General features: G+C 44.4%; 1 protein-coding gene across 1 annotated transcript; it reads left to right on the top strand.

The window, feature by feature from the left end:
- The first annotated feature begins 1,668 nt into the window (after window positions 1–1,668).
- FAM98A (family with sequence similarity 98 member A) lies at window positions 1,669–16,506 on the top strand. The gene is made up of 9 exons (XM_056853167.1): window positions 1,669–1,770; window positions 2,142–2,232; window positions 3,569–3,717; window positions 4,871–5,005; window positions 5,641–5,825; window positions 6,611–6,691; window positions 9,232–9,348; window positions 11,372–11,539; window positions 15,593–16,506. The coding sequence occupies exons 2-9, from the start codon at window positions 2,180–2,182 to the stop codon at window positions 16,373–16,375; spliced, it is 1,671 nt and encodes a 556-aa protein (XP_056709145.1). The 5' UTR covers window positions 1,669–1,770; window positions 2,142–2,179; the 3' UTR covers window positions 16,376–16,506.
- Window positions 16,507–17,986: the final 1,480 nt, after the last annotated feature.

Genomic DNA, 17,986 nt, shown 5'->3' with positions numbered 1-17,986 from the left:
TGGAAGTCTCCGTGGCAAATTTGGGTTTGCTTCTGTATAATGTGCAAAATGGTTATGAAATACTGCTCTAAATTGCTCTGTAACGATAAACCTATAAGTGGTAACCATGAAAAGCCCTGACCTGGATACCCCAGGCTAGCCCAACCTTGTCAGATCTAAACAGGGTCAGCCCTGATTAGTGTTCGGATGGGAAACCTCCAAGGAAGTCCAGGGTTGCTATGCAGAGACAGGCAATGGGAAATGCCTCTGAAAATCTCTTGCCTTGAAAACCCTCCCGCCGGTTGCGAAGAGGGACCCGGCAACCCTAACTTTGTGAGATTCATGCATTTTATGGGGAAAGTAAAAATGGAGTTACATTGCAAATGGGCCCTAGAAAGTAAAATATATTTAGAGGTGAACTCTCTAAAGTACAGTAGGTTGAGAAGTGGGTGGGTCCGCCTTCAAAAAAAATTGAGACTCACTAGCCTATGCCATGTTTGATACCACGTTGTGAAGTGTGATGCCTGTCTCTTGTGCTGCCGAAACTGCTGATCTGAAATAATGCAGCTGGTCCCTTTAGACTAGTATCATGCTGGGTACCTTGATGTGTGCGTGTGTGTAAAATGCCGTCAAGTCGCAGTCGACTCATGGCGACCCCTTTTTGGGGTTTTCAAGGCAAGAGACTAACAGAGGTGGTTTGCCAGTGCCTTCCTCTGCACAGCGACCCTGGACTTCCTTGGTGGTCTCCCATCCAAATACTAACCAGGGCTGACCCTGCTTAGCTTCTGAGATCTGACGAGATCAGGCTAGCCTGGGCCATCCAGGTCAGAGGGTACCTTGATGTATGTGCACAAAGGGGAAAAGTCCTGTCACGGCAACTTAAGAGAGTAACACATCTGGTCAGATGCAGTCTGTTTAAGTGCCATCAAGTCACTTCTGACTTATGGCAACCCTGTGAATTAATAACGTCCTATGGTTAACAGCCTTGCTCAGGTCTTGCAAACTGAGGGCCGTGGCTTCCTTTATAACCAATCCATCTCATGTTGGATCGTCCTCTTTTCCTGCTGCCTTCAACTTTTCCGAGTGTTTCCCAAAGTACGATAGCCTCAGTTTGGTCATTTTGGCTTCTAGGCAGTGCTCAGGCGTGATTTGATCTAGAACCCACTTATTTGTCTTTTTGGTGAACCGCAATAAATCGTCGGTCTTTAAGAAGCTCCTTTGGCTACAGGAGACTACCATTCTGGGATTTATCAGTCCGTTTCCCGCAAGTTCAATCAATCAACGCAGCACCCAGTTTAGCCGGCGAGAGAGCAGAACAACGGCATGCTGGAACTTGTAGTTTCGCGAAAGAAATGACCGCCTTCTGAGGTAGCTTGCCCCTTATCCCGCTCCGTCCTCCTCCCTTTAGGCCCTGCGCTTTCCAACGTGGTCCCACATAGAGACAGAAAACGACATGCGACTTTCCACAAGCGAGAAGGTCCTTCCTGTGCGGGCTGTCTAACGATGTGCCGGACAAAAATAAAATATTTTCTACTGAGGTGTCGCGTCTCGCTTTTAAAAAAAGGAGGGAATTCTATTTCGCCCGGTAATGCCGTTGAAAGCAAGCAAGGAAACAGGAAGATTAAAAAAAAAACACCCCAAAGTAGAAAATTCAGTCAGGCTTCGTTCAGGGCGGCCCCGCAAGACAGGGTGAGAGGTCAGCAAGAGGGGGCCTTTCTCTCTCTCTCTTTGCCCTTCCCCCGCTTCTGACATGCCAACCCAGCAGTCGGCGGCGTAGCAGCTGCGCAAAAGGTAGGTGGTGGTGGTGGGAGAGCTTGGGGGGGGGTAGAGAGAGGAGAGGATAGGAAAGAATGAGAGATGCTTCCCCTCGTCAGGAGAAGGATTATGAGCTCCACGCTGTGTGGGGCGTTGAGGCGTATAAAAGGCTTCTTGCCTCTGGGTCGGTATAGGGAAAGTGGGGGGTGGGAAGGAGGAAGAAAGCAATGCCTTCGGTTTTCGTGCTAAGACGACTGATCTGTGTGGAAGCAAGCGGATTCTTCACACACACCCTTCGACGCAGAGAGGCAAGTAGGCGGCAGCAGATCTTATTGGGAAATATAAAATATCCCCTTTTCTCTGCGTGATTTACATTTGCTTTTATTATTATTATTATTATTCTGCAGGTCCCAGTCTTGTTTTATGCTCATTCTGAAACCTCAGGATGGAGTTTGAGCTCATGGAGAACGACATCCTCGAGTCCCTGGAAGACCTAGGGTGTGTATCAAACAAACACGTGTTAGCATTGTGGTTTATGGTGTTTGCAACTTTGTTTCTTTTTTAAATCTCTGTTCTTTTGTTTCTTGCGGTGACAGCTTGTTTAAATCCTTGAGTGTGATTACCTCACTGAAACTTGTTGTTTTTAGGTGGGAGGGAGTGGCGCTTTTTCCCTTTTTTACTTTAGCGAGAATATCTTGAAAGAAATTATCTTTCATATTTCTTAAAAGAATAGTTTCTAAACCAAAAATTTACTTCATTATGTCCTGTGAATTTTTTGGGAGGTACCTAATACATTCATGAAGTGAAGCAGTTGTGAATTGGTAACCTGGGATTTCTAGGAGCCTCATGTGAGAGAGAGTTTAAAGTAATACTTTGATTTTTTTAATGCATCTTCATTCTCTCTCGGCCCCCATAAAATCATAGCACTCGAAAGGCAGTGTTATTGTCCAGTGCTGTGTACCAAACCTATGGTTTAGTGTGTGTGTGTGTGTGATATTTATCTAGTATCATGTTTATAAGCATTATAGTGTTTGGTTTTATTATTTCATTTTATTTTGTGATATAACCTCCCCCCTTTAAAATGGTTATATTTGCAATCCAAAGCAAAACTGCAGGGCATGCTCAATATCACATATTCCCCAGTATTCAAGCCACAATACATTGGTATCTATGAAAACTCTTTCACATTTCCATTTCGATGGGTGTGAGCACCGTGGCTTCATAAATACCGTGATACCCTTATAAACACCACTTGTAACATAAGCAAAATAAATGTACAACTCTATTTTGTGGCCCCTGCAATCAGACATCCTTGTGGGAAGGATGACCTCACTTTCTTGCATGCTCAGCTTCTTCAAAAAGAAACTTTAAAACAATCCTGATTTAACAAATGGTTCACACCCCTCTCCCACCCCTCCCTCGGCCACCAGTGCCCACCCTCTGGCCCTGATGGGTGTTGGGGTGTGCCCACCCCACGAGATGCTTTGCCTGGTCCTGCCCCCTCCCTGCCCCTCCCTCCTGTGGCCTCCCTGTGGCCCCCTGGTAGATGCCTCCCTCCACGGCGGCTGGTCTCTGAGCTCCAGCGCGCCCATGCTGGCATCCACCTCACTTATTTTGTTTAAAATGCCGAATTTTCAGAGCTCAAAGTTGTCCTTTCTTAATACAATCCTAAACTTACTTGGAAGAAAACTCCTTTGACATAATTAGTGTTTACTTCCAAATAAATATGTTTAGGATTGACGTTTGCATGAGGTTATCACTGTATATGCATAGGTTGTGTACCCAATTAGAGGTACCATGGATCTAATGTGGAGTTCTTATTTTTGTTTGCCAGTTACAAAGGCCCATTGTTAGAAGATGGAGCTCTAACTCAGGCTGCTTCTGGTGGAGCCAGTTCCCCAGAATTTACCAAACTCTGTGCTTGGCTAGTGTCAGAATTAAGGTTATTTTGCAAGCTAGAAGAAAATGTACAGGCAACTAACAGTGAGTAGATATTATTCTGATCAAATGTACCCATTTTTGTGACTTTGATACCAACTCTGAAAATGTATATTTGCTTCCAACATTGATATAATGTGGAGGTTTTTTTATATGTTAACTTTTGAAGCATGTGATTATTTGAAGATTTATTAGGCTCGGGCTTGTAAGGTCCTTACCTTTTTTACGCGCTGTAGAGCTTGATGCCCCTGCAGCTTTTAAAAATTACTATATTGTGAAGAAATAACTGCACAGTAGCAATTTAGGATAACTTTTGGATTTTATGCCAAGCAGTGTCTCTAAATTATCAAAAAGTGCACCTTTTCATAATTTATTTTATTTTTTAGTCTTTTATCAGTTAGTCATGGGAACAGGCAAGGAGCCATGCAGGGTGCTGAATCTCTACCCACTACCAGAGACCACTGAAGCCTCACCCGTTGAATCATATTCAGACATCCTTCTGTTTTCTGAAGCTGCCCATACATTTTCAAGTATATTTCAAGTCAGAAACTTGCTCTTAAATAAAAATGGAAGTTGAGTTTCTCAAGAAGTGGAATTTTGTATCCAGTATTTTTTCAGCACTTCAGAATTGCTGCATATACCCCGCCTTGGGTGTTTTGTGCAACAATTTTAACAGTGGGAAAAGAGGAGAAAACAATTGTCAACAGAAAATTGATTAACTGCTCTTTCTTGGTTTTGAGTTCTGGATTCTGTTAGAAATCTTGTTCTTACTGTTTTTTTAACAAAAGCAATCTAAAGTCTACATTTTAATCTTGAGCCGTGAATTTTGAAAACCACCATGACATTTGAAAGCAGTTTCTTCTCACTTTACATTTGAGCTGGATCCTAACCATGTTTTTTGCTGATGAGGAAGATAGATGTGTGTGCTAGCAGAAAAGGGGAGGGGGATTGAGCCAACAGTATTAACTGTTTCTCCCCTCCCACTGTAGACCCTCTTTTTGCCCTCCCCCATACTTTTTCTGTGGGTCAAATGATACCATAAAACATGATTTCAAGGGCACAGCAAGCTGCAGTGGAAGGGAGAAGGCAGGAAAATTAGCTTCCATAAGTATTGCTTCTAGGTGGGATTTGCCTTTTAGTCAGAAATCAAGGCCTGCAAGAACTGAAAAATCTTGACTTAAATAATCTGTGTTTTGAGGTCCAAGTGAAGCAGATGAATTCCAGCTTGAAATGAGCGGACTGCTTGGTGAAATGAACTGCCCATATACAACACTAACATCAGGAGACGTTACGAAGCGCCTTCTCAATCAGAAAAACTGCCTTTTGCTTCTCAGTAAGTTTTAAGAAAACATTTATTGGAAATAAGGGTAATAAAATACTTGCTTCTGTTCGTTTTCATGCTGTGGGAGATAATAGTGACATTTTTGCTCTTCTACTGATTTTTTCTTGACCAACAATAACAGGAGAACCCCAGATTCAGAACTCACTAATGACATTGGCATAGTTTATTTTCCAGTGAAGGGACTTAGCACTTGACAATAAAATGTGCTAGTGATGCAGTAAGTTGGAAGAAACATCAACAAGGCTGTTCTTCCTAGGCATCCAAATCTCCAGGATATCCCCACTTGTCTGTGAGAAACACTGTTTGGTTACTTGTCAAGGGCATCTCTCTGGTCCTTAGGAGACTTCTGGCATTTGACTTCAGAAGCCTCTCTTTGTACCTCATCCTTTCTGTATTCTGTTCACTTTTTCTCAATTGTGAAGCAACTATGCCCTGTCAGGGTTTTTTTTTCTTCCCTTCCCCTTTTCCCTTCTTTTTTTTGTACCCCAATATTAACAATAAAATAATAAAAATATGTTTTTTAAAAAATAGAATACAAATGTAGCTATGGTAAATATTCCAGTTTTTTGAGGCTTTAAAAATGAGCACAGTTGTATTGTGCTGAACTGTAACTTTTCTTCCTTCAGCATACCTCATTTCAGAATTAGAAGCTGCCCGCATGCTGTGTGTGAATGCTCCTCCGAAGAAAGCCCAGGAAGGTGGTGGTAGTGAAGTCTTTCAGGAGCTTAAAGGCATATGTATTGCTTTAGGCATGTCCAAGCCTCCAGCCAACATAACTATGTTCCAGTTCTTCAGTGGAATAGAAAAAAAAGTAAGGACTGAGAGTCAATATTACAATGGCTTGTATCCAAATGCAATTCTGCTTGCGCAGCGGAGGTGGGGTGGGGGGAAGTGGCAATTACAGTTTGATCCCTCCATGAGCTCCATTCTTTGCTGCTCCAGAGGGCTCCCCAATTTTTAGGAGTGGACTTGCTGGTGAGGGGCTGTGGAATGTGAGCAGGAAAGGCCCCGTGTATGCACAGTGCATGTATATGGTTCTTTGGATCCAGCATTTGCTCATTAGACCTTGGTTTCCTGTTTATACTTGACCCTTTGTGAAGAAAACGATTTTTAGATGTTACAGCATCTGCTCACCATCTTGAGAGGGAACTAGCCTGAGGCATTCTCTTGCCTTCATCATTTTTATTCAGAAATACTTTTGTTTAATGAATTGTCGAAAGGTTTGCTTCTTGAATTTGGATTTTTGGGAAAGCATTTTTTAAGAACACATGAGGCCGCCTTATATTGAATCGGAACATTGATCCGTCCAGATCAGTATTGTCTTTTCAAACTGGTAAAGGCTCTCCAGGGGTTCCGCGCAAGGTTTCACATCATTATTGCCTGATCCTTTTAACTGGAGATGTCAGGGATTGAACCTGGGACTTTTTGCATACCAAGCAGATCCTCTACCACTCAGCAATGTATATGCATTACACAGACACTCATTCTTTTTAGGCCTGAGTGTGTTCTTTTTAGACCTGAGTGTGTTAGTGGGGTGAGGGAAGAGCATGACCGAGTTCTTAAGGCAATACCTTAACGCTGTATGTTTTCTTACAGTTAAAAGAAACATTAGCGAAGGTTCCACCAAATCATGTGGGAAAACCTTTACTATCGAAACCGCTGGGTCCAGTTCATTGGGTGAGTCGTTTATCATTAGACCTCTAGCTTCTGGCATCCCTTTTCAGTGTAAGATGTAAACATCCACTCTTATAATTAGTAAAGCATAAGAAAGTTGCAAAAAAATATATTATGAAGAAAGTATGAAGAAAGTTGCAAAAAAATATATTATATTGTCGAAGGCTTTCATGGTCAGAGTTCATTGGTTCTTGTAGGACAATGATTTGCACATTACCTTTAATACTTTGCAGGACAATGACTCAGCTCAAACCCAACCCCCTTCTGACTATATATTACTCTTCCTACACACTTGACACTGAGAGACACTGTCCTTCAGTGTTACTCCTCTGAAGATGCCTGCCGCAGCTGCGGGCGAAACGTCAGGAAAGAAAATACCAAGACCACGGTTACACAGCCCAGATAACATACAAGAACCAAAAATATCATTAGCTCTCTGTGTTAAGCTCACAATCTCTGATTAGAGTTGCCAGGTGCCCCTGAGTAAGGCAGGATGGGAGAATTCAGTGTCTCAGGAGGATAACTGAAGAATCCAATTAAACTGTAAAATAACCTTCATAATCTTTATAAGATCTTCTGAAAAATGTAAATCTTAAATGTTCTGAAATGTTGTCAGTCATGCTTCCAAAGCAGCACAAGATTTATGTGCAAAACCACACTCAGCCCAATTTACACAGCATATTTTGGGCTCTAAACAAAGTAGTGTGGCCATTGTGAGTTGCTGGGAATCATGACACACCGCCAGGTAAGATGACAAAGGGATTCTTTTCTTTTGATTGATTGGCTGTTACACATGCCGTGCTTATAACAAGGCTTCAGGGCATTTTGTAAATGTGAGTTTGTGGCTGGTGATTCAGTTATGCTTCTGGTAACTTGTGGACATTAACTGTATGAGCACAGATGAGATCCGTTTACTCGGGGAACTGGGCTTTTCCCCACGACATCATGACATTGTACCTGTCTGGAGGCATGGCATCTTCATAGTAAGTGGAAAGGGTATCTTAGGTGCCAAAGTTATGGGCTTGGATCCCACTGACTGACCCAGCATGGTGTAGTGGTTAAGAGCGGTGGTTTGGAGCAGTGGACTCTGATCTGGAGAACCAGGTTTGATTCCTCATTTCTCCGCATGAGCGGCAGAGGTTACTCTGGTGAACCAGGTTGGTTTCCTCACTCCTACACAGTTCTAAAGAGTTCTCTCAGCCCCACCTACCTCACAGGGTGTCTGTTGTGGGGAGGGGAAGGATTGTAAGCCGGTTTGATTCTCCCTTAAGTGGTGGAGAAAGTCGGCATATAAAAACCAACTACTCTTCTTCACTTACACTTATGGAAGGGTTTCTGTCAGCAGAATGCAACTTCCTTGACACCCTCTGAAAGGCTGCTCCTGGGGGATTGTCCCCCCACTGTGAATTACATTTCAGGGGAGATGGGGGTCTGCAGTAAGAGGGGAATTGGCAAAAAACACACACACCTTTAAATTAACAAAGTCCTCCATGGTAGACTATCCTAGATCTAGAAAAGTGGCAACAAAAAAATGGAATAATTTGTGGTGATGGATAGATTAACTAACATGCTGAAAGAAAGAATGATTGAAGATTCACAGAAGTGGGAATGTTATTTTGAATATGTTAACTGGAAAATGTAGACTAAAAGTTAATAGAGAAAGAAAAAATTAATTGTATGATAAATTCAGAGCAAAACAGAATATTTAAGTAGATATTATACTAATAGAGTAATGTTTAAGATATAAATTGACCCCTGAAGTAAGCTTAAATTGTATGGATGTGAGCGTATGTACATGTTTGTTTGTTATCTTTTTGCTTGAAAATGTTAATAAAAATATTCTAAAAGAACAAAGTCCTCCGTGGTATGCAAGCTATGGATCCTGCTAGGAGGAGGGTTAAGAGTCTCAGCCGTCGCTTTGAGAGGACCAGCAGATATCTCCATCTTATATCTCCAGCAGTGTTTCAAGGGGTATCTGTCTTCCTGACAGAAAGCCACAGAGGCTCTTTTCAACTGATGCTTCTGTTGCTGGCGTTGTTTTTAATAGGCTTGCTTGTGGGAGAACCTACAAGGGAGTTGAGGGTGCTCATCTTTTGCTTCTGGGTATCCGTTTTTTTTACTTCTGTCAAGTTTTCTTACGTCAGCAGCTTCACAGTCGTCTCAACATCTCTGTGCTCTAGCTTATGAAGGCAAAGGCCAGTTTCATTGCCCTTTTAGTGTGTTCATTATTTATCTGGGAGAGGTCCAAGAAAACAGGATCAGCATTTACAAGGAAACCGCTTGCAAAACAGCGCTGACTGCTGTTTCAGCATTTGGGACTGTGTGTCATCCGCTGGAACAGGGCAGATCTCTTTTGGGGGGGGGGTTTCCCTTCACTGCGATGAGGCAACATCTATTAAGTGCATGTTGAACTTCACAATGAGTTTTATTTTGATTTTCATCTGTTTGTGAAATACTCGGGGTGTTTTTCTGATGTGTAAAAGTTAGAGAAATGTCCTTAACACGGTATTTCAGAGTTCATGAAACTCGTACTTTTATTTCAGGAAAAAATTGAAGCTATTAATCAAGCCATAGCCAATGAATATGAAGTCCGGAGGAAATTGTTAGTGAAGCGTCTGGATGTGACTATCCAGTCGTTTGGCTGGTCAGACAGAGCAAAGGTACAATTTCAGTATTCATGGTTTGTCCTTTTAAAACAGCTCTTGCTATTATTAGAAAACTGTCTTTTCTAGTTAATGTGGGTGGAGAAACCCCAATTTAGAAAGAAACTGAAATGGAACTTACTGGATCCTCTTTGTAAAAACATATTACTAGGGTTTGGTGGCTGTTTTGTAACACCTTGAATATGTTACACTTGTCCTGGTGGAAACCTGTTTCCGTTTGACTAGCTACACACATGCAATTTGCGTTTAGCCACTTGTTTACTACAGTTCATGAGATTTTCCTGCTCTTTTAATTGTAGGATAGAAATATCAGTTATTCTTTCGCAACCGGGTTGGAATAGTTGTATAGTCTTCTGGCTAAATAGCTTTCATGTTGTTCTGATGGAAGAGTTTTAGTGTGGCTAGTTTGTACGTCAGTTGGTGCTTAACATGCTGCGAGGGTACCTGAGAAGCTGTAGTTAAATGTTTAAGGAACAGACTTTCTCCCAGTTTCCCAGGAGAGTTGTAAATGGGGAAAATCAATGTTGTAAAAGGCAAGTAGGTGATATTAAAATTTTGACCAAGAGTTGCAATTCCTACCTGACCAGGGTCATCAAGCCTTTACCTCCTGTATTATATCTGTCCATTTTTTACTCTGGTTTCTGTCTTCCTCACTGTAAAACCTCTGAGTTCTTCTGGAGCAGGAGCCAGTGGTAGAAGAAAGGCACGAAGTGGCTGAGCTGTGAAGGATTTTTTGAGGTCTTTGAGTAGGCTGCTTGGCTAGATGGGCTAATGGTCCAACTTGGTATAATGCAGTTTTCTTCTCTCTCTGCCCCTCTTTTCTATGCCTAGTCTCATCCCTCCGTAGATTCACTTTTGATGGCAAATTGGTTGAGTAACAAGTTTCAACAAACTTAATTGTCTAGTGGAAAACCTGTACTCTCTTACTTCCTCACTATATCTGAAGTTAAAATCTTCCCAAGGAACTTCCCAAGCTAATGTTGAGTAGTGTTAAGAGAAAGGGCACGCAAAACTACAGGGGAAGGGAGAAGAAAGACTGATAAAGCATCTGGATCTACTTCTCCAGGGTGACCGGTTTCCTTTTTAGCTCTTTCTGCAAGATAGATATGTTACTGCCTCCCTGCCTGTTTCAATTGTAGTCCCCTTAATTCCAGAAAACTGTAACTGCTGAGTGTGGTGGAAACCGTATTTGAGTTTGATTTTCTTTCTGAATTAACATTGTAAGGCTGAATTTAGAAGTCATAAAAAAATTGTAATCAAACCAAGGTTTATTGGCTTTGTGTTATGAGCACAGCTGTGCTTGTTCTCGGTCCTTGCTCCTTCCTCTTCTTATTGCAGCACTTGATCGAACACTTCCTGTTTAGATCAAGCTCCCATTTGCTTTGATATCCAGATGCTGGCGCTTGTTTCCCTTCATGACGTAGGCTACTAAGTCAGCAATATTTAGAGAAGCTTCTTTTGGCAAACAAAAATGAATAGGGTTGGGTAATACGGGTATTTGAACTCTCCACCTTTCCAAAGGGGGCATTAGTTGATGGACATTGCATAATACTTAGCCATACATTCAGTTCAGGCACTCCCCAAATGCTGTTCACGGCAATAGCAGTGACTGGATTTAGCCAGAGATGTTGGAGCAAAAACACACTGATGGGCTAACATGGTGTTCACATTTGAGATTTGAAAATGCGCAATAAAATCCAGGCATTGACGGTCCTTTTGGGGCAGAAGAAGCGGAGATTAACCACAAAACAGTGTTAGGAGAAGTGACTTCAGAACTGGATTTCATTTGCATAGGCTGAGGAAGAGGCACACTGTTGCTTGAGACCACCTTATACTTTCTTTCCTGAGGATCTGTGTTATGATCGCTTTCACTTATGTGTAAAGTGGGCCTTATTTTTTTTTTGTTGGTTGTCTAACTGTTAAAATGCTGGTGAATTAGCAGTTTACTCGGAAAGTTAGGGTTCCACTCACTGTCATCTGTTGACCTCCTCTGTTTTTTCCCCCCATTCCTGTGTAACAGAGCCAAACGGAGAAATTGGCTAAAGTCTATCAGCCAAAACGTGCCATCTTAGGAACCAAAAGTACTGTTTCTGTTGCTCACCTCCTAGCAGCTCGGCAAGACCTGTCGAAGATTATGAGGACTAGCAGCGGGTCCATCAGAGAAAAGACCGCCTGTGCCATTAATAAGGTATCCGTTGGGTTCGAAGGTGTATAATAGCTTCTAAGCTGCTGTGGATATTAAGTAACTCTCTAGAACAGAGCTTCTCAAACTTTTTCCACTCGCGACCCCTTTTTGCCCAAGAAATGTTTAGGGGACCCCAGGTATATAAAATAGGGTGGTTAAAACTAAATCAGACTGAAGAGCTCCAAAAGGATCTCTACAAACTGGAAGAATGGGCATTAAAATGGCAAATGAGATTCAATGCGGTCAAGTGTAAAGTGATGCGTATTGGGGCAAAAAATCCCAGCTTCATATATACACTGATGGGATCTGGGCTGGCAGCGACAGACCAAGAAAGAGATCTTGGGGTGGTAGTGGATAGCTTAATGAAGGTGTCAACCCAGTGTGTGGCTGCTATAAAAAAGGCAAATTCCATGCTGGCCATAATTAGACGAGGAATAGAGAATAAAACTGCTGATATCATACTGCCCTTGTACAAATCTATGATGAGACCACACTTGGAATACTGTGTACAGTTCTGGTCACCACACCTCAAAAAGGATATTGCAGAGCTTGAGAAGGTGCAGAAAAAAGCGAGCAAAATGATCAGGGGACTGGAGCAACTGCCTTACGAGGAGTGGTTAAAACGCTTAGGGCTGTTTAGCTTGGAAAGAAGGCGGTTAAGGGGAGACATGATAGAGGTCTATAAAATTATGCATGGACAGGGAGAAGCTTTTCTCCCTCTCTCATAATTCCAGAAAGTGGGGTCAGCTGCTGATGCTGGAGATTCAAAACTGATAAAAGGAAGTATTTCTTCACACAACTCATTCAAAGTTACTGAACTTGTATTCCCAGCGATGTATTAAGAGTTCGAAAACGTTATAAAAAATACTGTTCGCACTTTGTTTGTTTAGCTGTGAAGACGCCTTCCAACCATTTATAAGCCATGGTATCCAAAACCCCTTTTAAAGCGATGTTTTTTATAACATTTTCAAACTCTTAATACATCATTGGGAATACAAAGTGCGGTAACCCCCATAGTTAAACTGTGGAACTCCCTTCTCCAGGATGTGGTGATGGCTGCCAACTTGGAAGGCTTGAAGAGGGGAGTAAACATGTTGATGGAGGAGAGGGCTATCCATGGCTACTAGTCAAAATGAACACTAGTCTCTCCAGGATCAGAGGAGCATGCAGAACATATTAGATGCTGTGGAACACAGGCAGGAGAATGCTGCTGCAATGCCCAGCAAGAACATGCCCCCCATGCACGCTCTCCAGGAGCAGAGGGCACCAGCACTGCCACCCCGGCGGCAGTTTCCCGGCGGGGCAGTTTCGCCGCCTTTGCCCATTCCCAGGCGCTGAGTGTGACTAGGCGAGCCCTCTGCGCGCGGTGCCAGGCGAGTCAGGACGGGAGGCCGCGGGATGCAGCAAAGGGGAGGCGGGCAGAGAGTCCCTTCTGGACCAAGCGACCCCCCCCCCCAAGCCTGGAAACCGCTGACTGAAGCTCCAGGCTGGGGGGGGGGCAAGGCTGGTGGATTCGGGGACTCGAGGACAGGCTCGATGGATGAAACGGCAAAACGGCGCAGACAGAAAGGTGCCGCTCGTTGATTTGCCTTTTCTTGGCACATGTGGATAAGAACATTAGAAAGGTCCTGCAGGATCAGACCAAGGCCCATCAAGTCCAGAAGTCTGTTCACATGGTGGCCAACCAGGTGCCTCCAGGAAGCCACGAACAAGACCACCGCAGCAGCACCATCCTGCCTGTGTTCCACCGCACCCAATATAATAGGCATGCTCCTCTGATACTAGAAAGAATAGGTATGCAGCATGACTAGTATCCATTCTAACTAATAGCCATGAATTACTATTATTTTTTGCCTGGCCAGACCCCATGGCCCTCGGAGACCCCTTCCCGTTTGTCACGGGGGCCGCACGGCCGTCCGCTTGCAGAAGGGCTCCTGGCTGCCGACTTTGCGAAGCCGCCCCCTGCCCCCATGCCTCCGGAAGGCTCCTTGGGGCGCCGCCCTCCTCTGGCCCGCGCGGCACCCACAGGCCACAGCTCTGGGCTCAGAAGCGGGCCTAAGCAGCGGGGGCTGGCCAGGCACAAAAGCCCGGCCATGGAAGACACAGCTGGCAGCCCCCCGCCTGCCCCGCAGGCAGCTGCTCCGCCCGCCCGTTCTGTCCTTCCCAGGGCCGTGGGAGGGAGCGCGGGGGCCACCTACAGCAGGTGGGGGCCTGCAGAAGGGCAGCGCCCATTCTTGCTCCTCGCTCGGGGCGGGCTCCCTGCTGCTGCCCTCGGAAGGCCCTCGCCCGCTCCGGAGGGGAGCTCGCCAGGGCCCCCCTGCACTGCAGCCTCCTCCCCACCAGTTGCCCCGCGAGTGGCACGGCACAGCATTCCTACGGGCAGGGGCGGGGAAGGAAGCAAAAGGGCGGTGGGGAAGTGAACGCCGCCACAGGTTGGTCTGTCCGGCGGGAGCAGGGCAGCGGGGGTGGGGGAGAAGAGGATGGGCGGGAGAGGGGAGGACAACTTGCCCGGCGCCCAACTCCTTCGCAGCGAGACAAGCAAGTTGTTCTCCCCTCTCCCACCCGCCCTCTTCTTTTCTCCACCCCCACTTCTCCTCCTCATTGTCGGCACTTCCTGCTTTGCTTTTTCGCGACTCACAGTTTGAGAAGCTCTGCTCTAGAAAGCATTTTGACCCACTTGTGTTGGAGTGACATTCTTCTCAATACATACATGCTTACAACAAACACACAGCACTCTCATTCTCTTCCCTCTCCTTTGTCCTGGCAGTTACTTTTATGCAGATTAAAAATTGTTAGGTTAATGAGCCACAATTACTGTCTCAGCACAACAGGTCAACCTGACGTGTTGCTTTATAATCACATGCTGTCCTGTGTCATCATACTAGCGCAGCATAGCACATCAGGTTTTCTGTCCCACATCCAACATTGCTGAATGCTTTAGTGCTGCCCAGTATTACTACAATGTTGTGCAGACGAAGGCCACAAACCGGGTGCCACTGCTTTTTCTCTCGGAAAGGGATGTCAGGTACTTTAGGTACAATAATTGGCCATTGCTATATTATGCTGGCACAAGCCTATGCCTGGATTCAGTATAGTAATCTGCCTCAGTGGGATTGGAATTTACATGCAGGGTAGCAAGCTGACAGAGGTTGTAGCTGGGCAGGGTGGCTCGTGGTTGCACCTTGACAGCTCCATGTAGCTGTAGAAACATATTGTCACAATGAAACCTGTTGGATTGGAGAGATGTGACTGCAAACTGCATCTCAGCCATGGATCTGCCCTCGGGTAATCAGGAGTCCTATTTTCTGTTTGTTCCTTATTTATTTATTAGATTTATAACCCGCCCTCCCCAGCAAGCTGGCTCAGGATGGGTAACATCATTTTGAAAACAGCAACCAATATATATCCAAAATAAAACCAACAATAAAATTCTACAACCTAATGTAATGGCGCATCAAGGCTAAAAGAAAACTGTAGGGGCCGTGCAGGTGACACCCTTCATAATGTGTAGGTCCCGTTCAAGGGAAGGAAGGGGAGGGGAGGCCAGTAAGATGGTATAAATAACATGAGCTATTATAAGCGGCTGTGGTCAATTATAGGCCTGGTGGGAAAGCTCTGTCTTGTAGTGACTACTACAAGATTAAGTTTTTCAGAAGCTGGAAGGAAAGTTCCATTGTAGATGTAACAACTCATTACTATGTTTTTATTTTGTTTTAAATCCCTTTGTGTGTGTGGGGGATTCATTTGAAAAAGAGAAGAAATGTAAGAGCAACTTTAACAATAAAATGTAACAGTAAGATTCCTAATTCTGATAACCTACCCACCTAAACTTTAGCATAAAGTGTTATAGAATGACCTGCTGAGGCCTCTTCTTCTCTTGATAATGTTCCTCTGTGAATCCTTTATTATTCAGCATTTTAGCACTCTTATGATTTCTATGTTTCTATGAAAGATGTTCCAAGAGCCTTTATAAATCGTGCCAATTTCCAGATTATTAAGTGCCAAGGCTGCTGTTTTGACCTTGCTGTTTCAAAGATTGGTTTCTTCTACCTACAGGTGTTAATGGGCCGAGTACCTGACAGAGGTGGGAGACCCAATGAAATTGAGCCACCGCCTCCTGAGATGCCACCATGGCAGAAAAGACAAGATGGTCCCCAGCAGCAAAGTGGTGGAGGAAGAGGTGGAAGAGGTGGCTATGAGTCATCATATGGTGGCCGTGGAGGTTATGAACAAGGGAGTCATGACAGAGGAAGCCGAGGTGGCTATGACCAAGGAGGCTACGACAGAGGAAGCAGAGGAGGGTATGACTCGTCCTATGGAAGCCGTGGAGGTCATGAACATGGGGGTCACGAACGAGGAGGGCGAGGACGTGGTGGTTATGACCACGGCGGCAGAGGGGGAGGAAGAGGAGGCAAGCCTCAGGGAGGCTGGACCGACGGTGGAGGAAGTGGCTATCAAGATGTCAGTTATAGGGATAGTAATTACAGAGACACAGGCTTTCAAACTGGAGGATATCACGGAGGCGGCGGCGGCTACCAAGGAGGTGGCTATGGTGGCTATCAGTCTTCGTATTCCGGAAGTGGATATCAAGGTGGTGGCAGCAACTATCAACAGGACAACAGATACCAAGATGGGCATTCCAATGATAGAGGCGGAGGCCGTGGAGGAGGGCGAGGTGGCCGTGGAGGTCGGGGTGGCCGTGGTGGGCAAGGAGGGGGCTGGGGAGGAAGAGGTGCACAGAACTTTAATCAAGGGGGGCAGTTTGAGCAGCACTTCCAGCATGGCGGTTATCAATACAATCAATCTGGATTTGGACAAGGAAGACACTTCAGTAGCTGAGGCCGCAGCGCTTCCTTTTCTTGACAGAGCTCATGTAATAGAAGTCCGTTACAGTTTTCCTTTTCAAATTAGTACCAGATCGTGTGTGTGGAAGGCTGCTTTCAGAAAACGATCTCTGCTTTTGAGCACATGTGAAGAAGGGTCACATAACAGTTCGCTGCTGCCTAAAATCTAACTGCAGCTTTGCCTCTCCAGGATTCTCAGAACTGTAGTGCAACAGCCCTGTGTTGTTTTTTTTGTCTGAAGGGAATCTGGAGACCCAGGAGGAGGATCTGTCTGTTGACACCTGTAATGTGCAAACTGGAAAATTGTTTTTACGCAGACTCTTTTTCTCTCTTAAAAATCTTACACGGTTCAAGCCATTTTGAATATTACTTTTCATTCTATGACTTTTTCTTCCAATCTGTAGTGTAAAGCTGTAGATAAGTGAGTAGTTACATGTGCATAAGCCCCACTGGAGTCAGTTGGACTTAGGCATTTGTAACGAGCACAGAACTGCAGCCTACTTTAGTAGGCCTGCACCTACCTATTATATGAGCTCTATTGCTGATAACTTGTTCAGTAGCCTTATCTCCCATTGATCAAAAATACTATCTCATAGTCAACTCCGGAGACCCCAACCACTGCCATACCATGCATATTCAACTAAGCTAAGATGTGAACAGATAGTATATGTAGCCCCCATGCTTCAGCGTAATTCAAACTGACTTTCATCCATCAAAAACCAGTTGGTTCCCCCCAACCAGCCTAACTTTTTTTTTTACTTGAAATTAGCTAGCAGTAATGGCAATCTGACATTTGTTTCATGCACGAGTGAATACCACTGATCAGCAAATGCAGGATGACTTCATTTTGGCATTTTCTTTACAACAAAATGCCTTCAACTGGGTTTGTTACACTTTTCTTTACTAAAAACCACATCAGTGCGCCTTGCCTGGTTTTTTTGTGTGTGTGTGTGTACAGAAGCATTGTCAAGCTGTGAAAGAAAATGGCTGAAGGTGTGCTATTGTATAAAAGGTGAGCAATAAAAGTACGTGTTCTCCTGTTTGTCGGTTTCTCTTTAACACTTCGTGTGCTCATCAGCTTTATTTTTGCAGCTCTTCTGTAATTTCTGTATTTAAACGTAGTCAACAATGTGCTGTAAGCAGTGAGAAATATTGCTACATTTTCCTAGGGAGCAGTAGGAGAATAGAACAAGGAAGCATTACCCTTCCTTGAGCCATTTTACAGTACTGCAGTCAAAAGTTCCTCTGACAACCTGAGTTGGATCCCGACAGAAGTCTGTTTCAGGTAGCTAGCTCAAGGTTGACTCAGCTTTCCATCCTTCCGAGGCCGGTAAAATGAGTACCCAGGTTGCTGGGGGTAAAGTGTGGATGGCTGGTGAAGGCAATGGCAAACCACCCCATAAACAGAGTCTGCCTAGTAAATGTTGGGATGTGATGTCACCCCATGGATCAGTAATGATCCAGTGCTTGCACAGGGGACTACCTTTACATCAACTTTGATTCCTGATTTCAGTGCAATACACAGAAGTTAGGTCTGATTTACAAGACTTACCCCAGGCTAGTTTTACTGGGCATGGATGGTATCTGGTACAAAATTTGGCACCCA

Source organism: Euleptes europaea, chromosome 7 (assembly GCF_029931775.1).
Source record: "Euleptes europaea isolate rEulEur1 chromosome 7, rEulEur1.hap1, whole genome shotgun sequence".
NCBI lineage: Eukaryota > Metazoa > Chordata > Lepidosauria > Squamata > Sphaerodactylidae > Euleptes > Euleptes europaea.
This window is presented reverse-complemented; position numbering and strand designations above follow the sequence as displayed.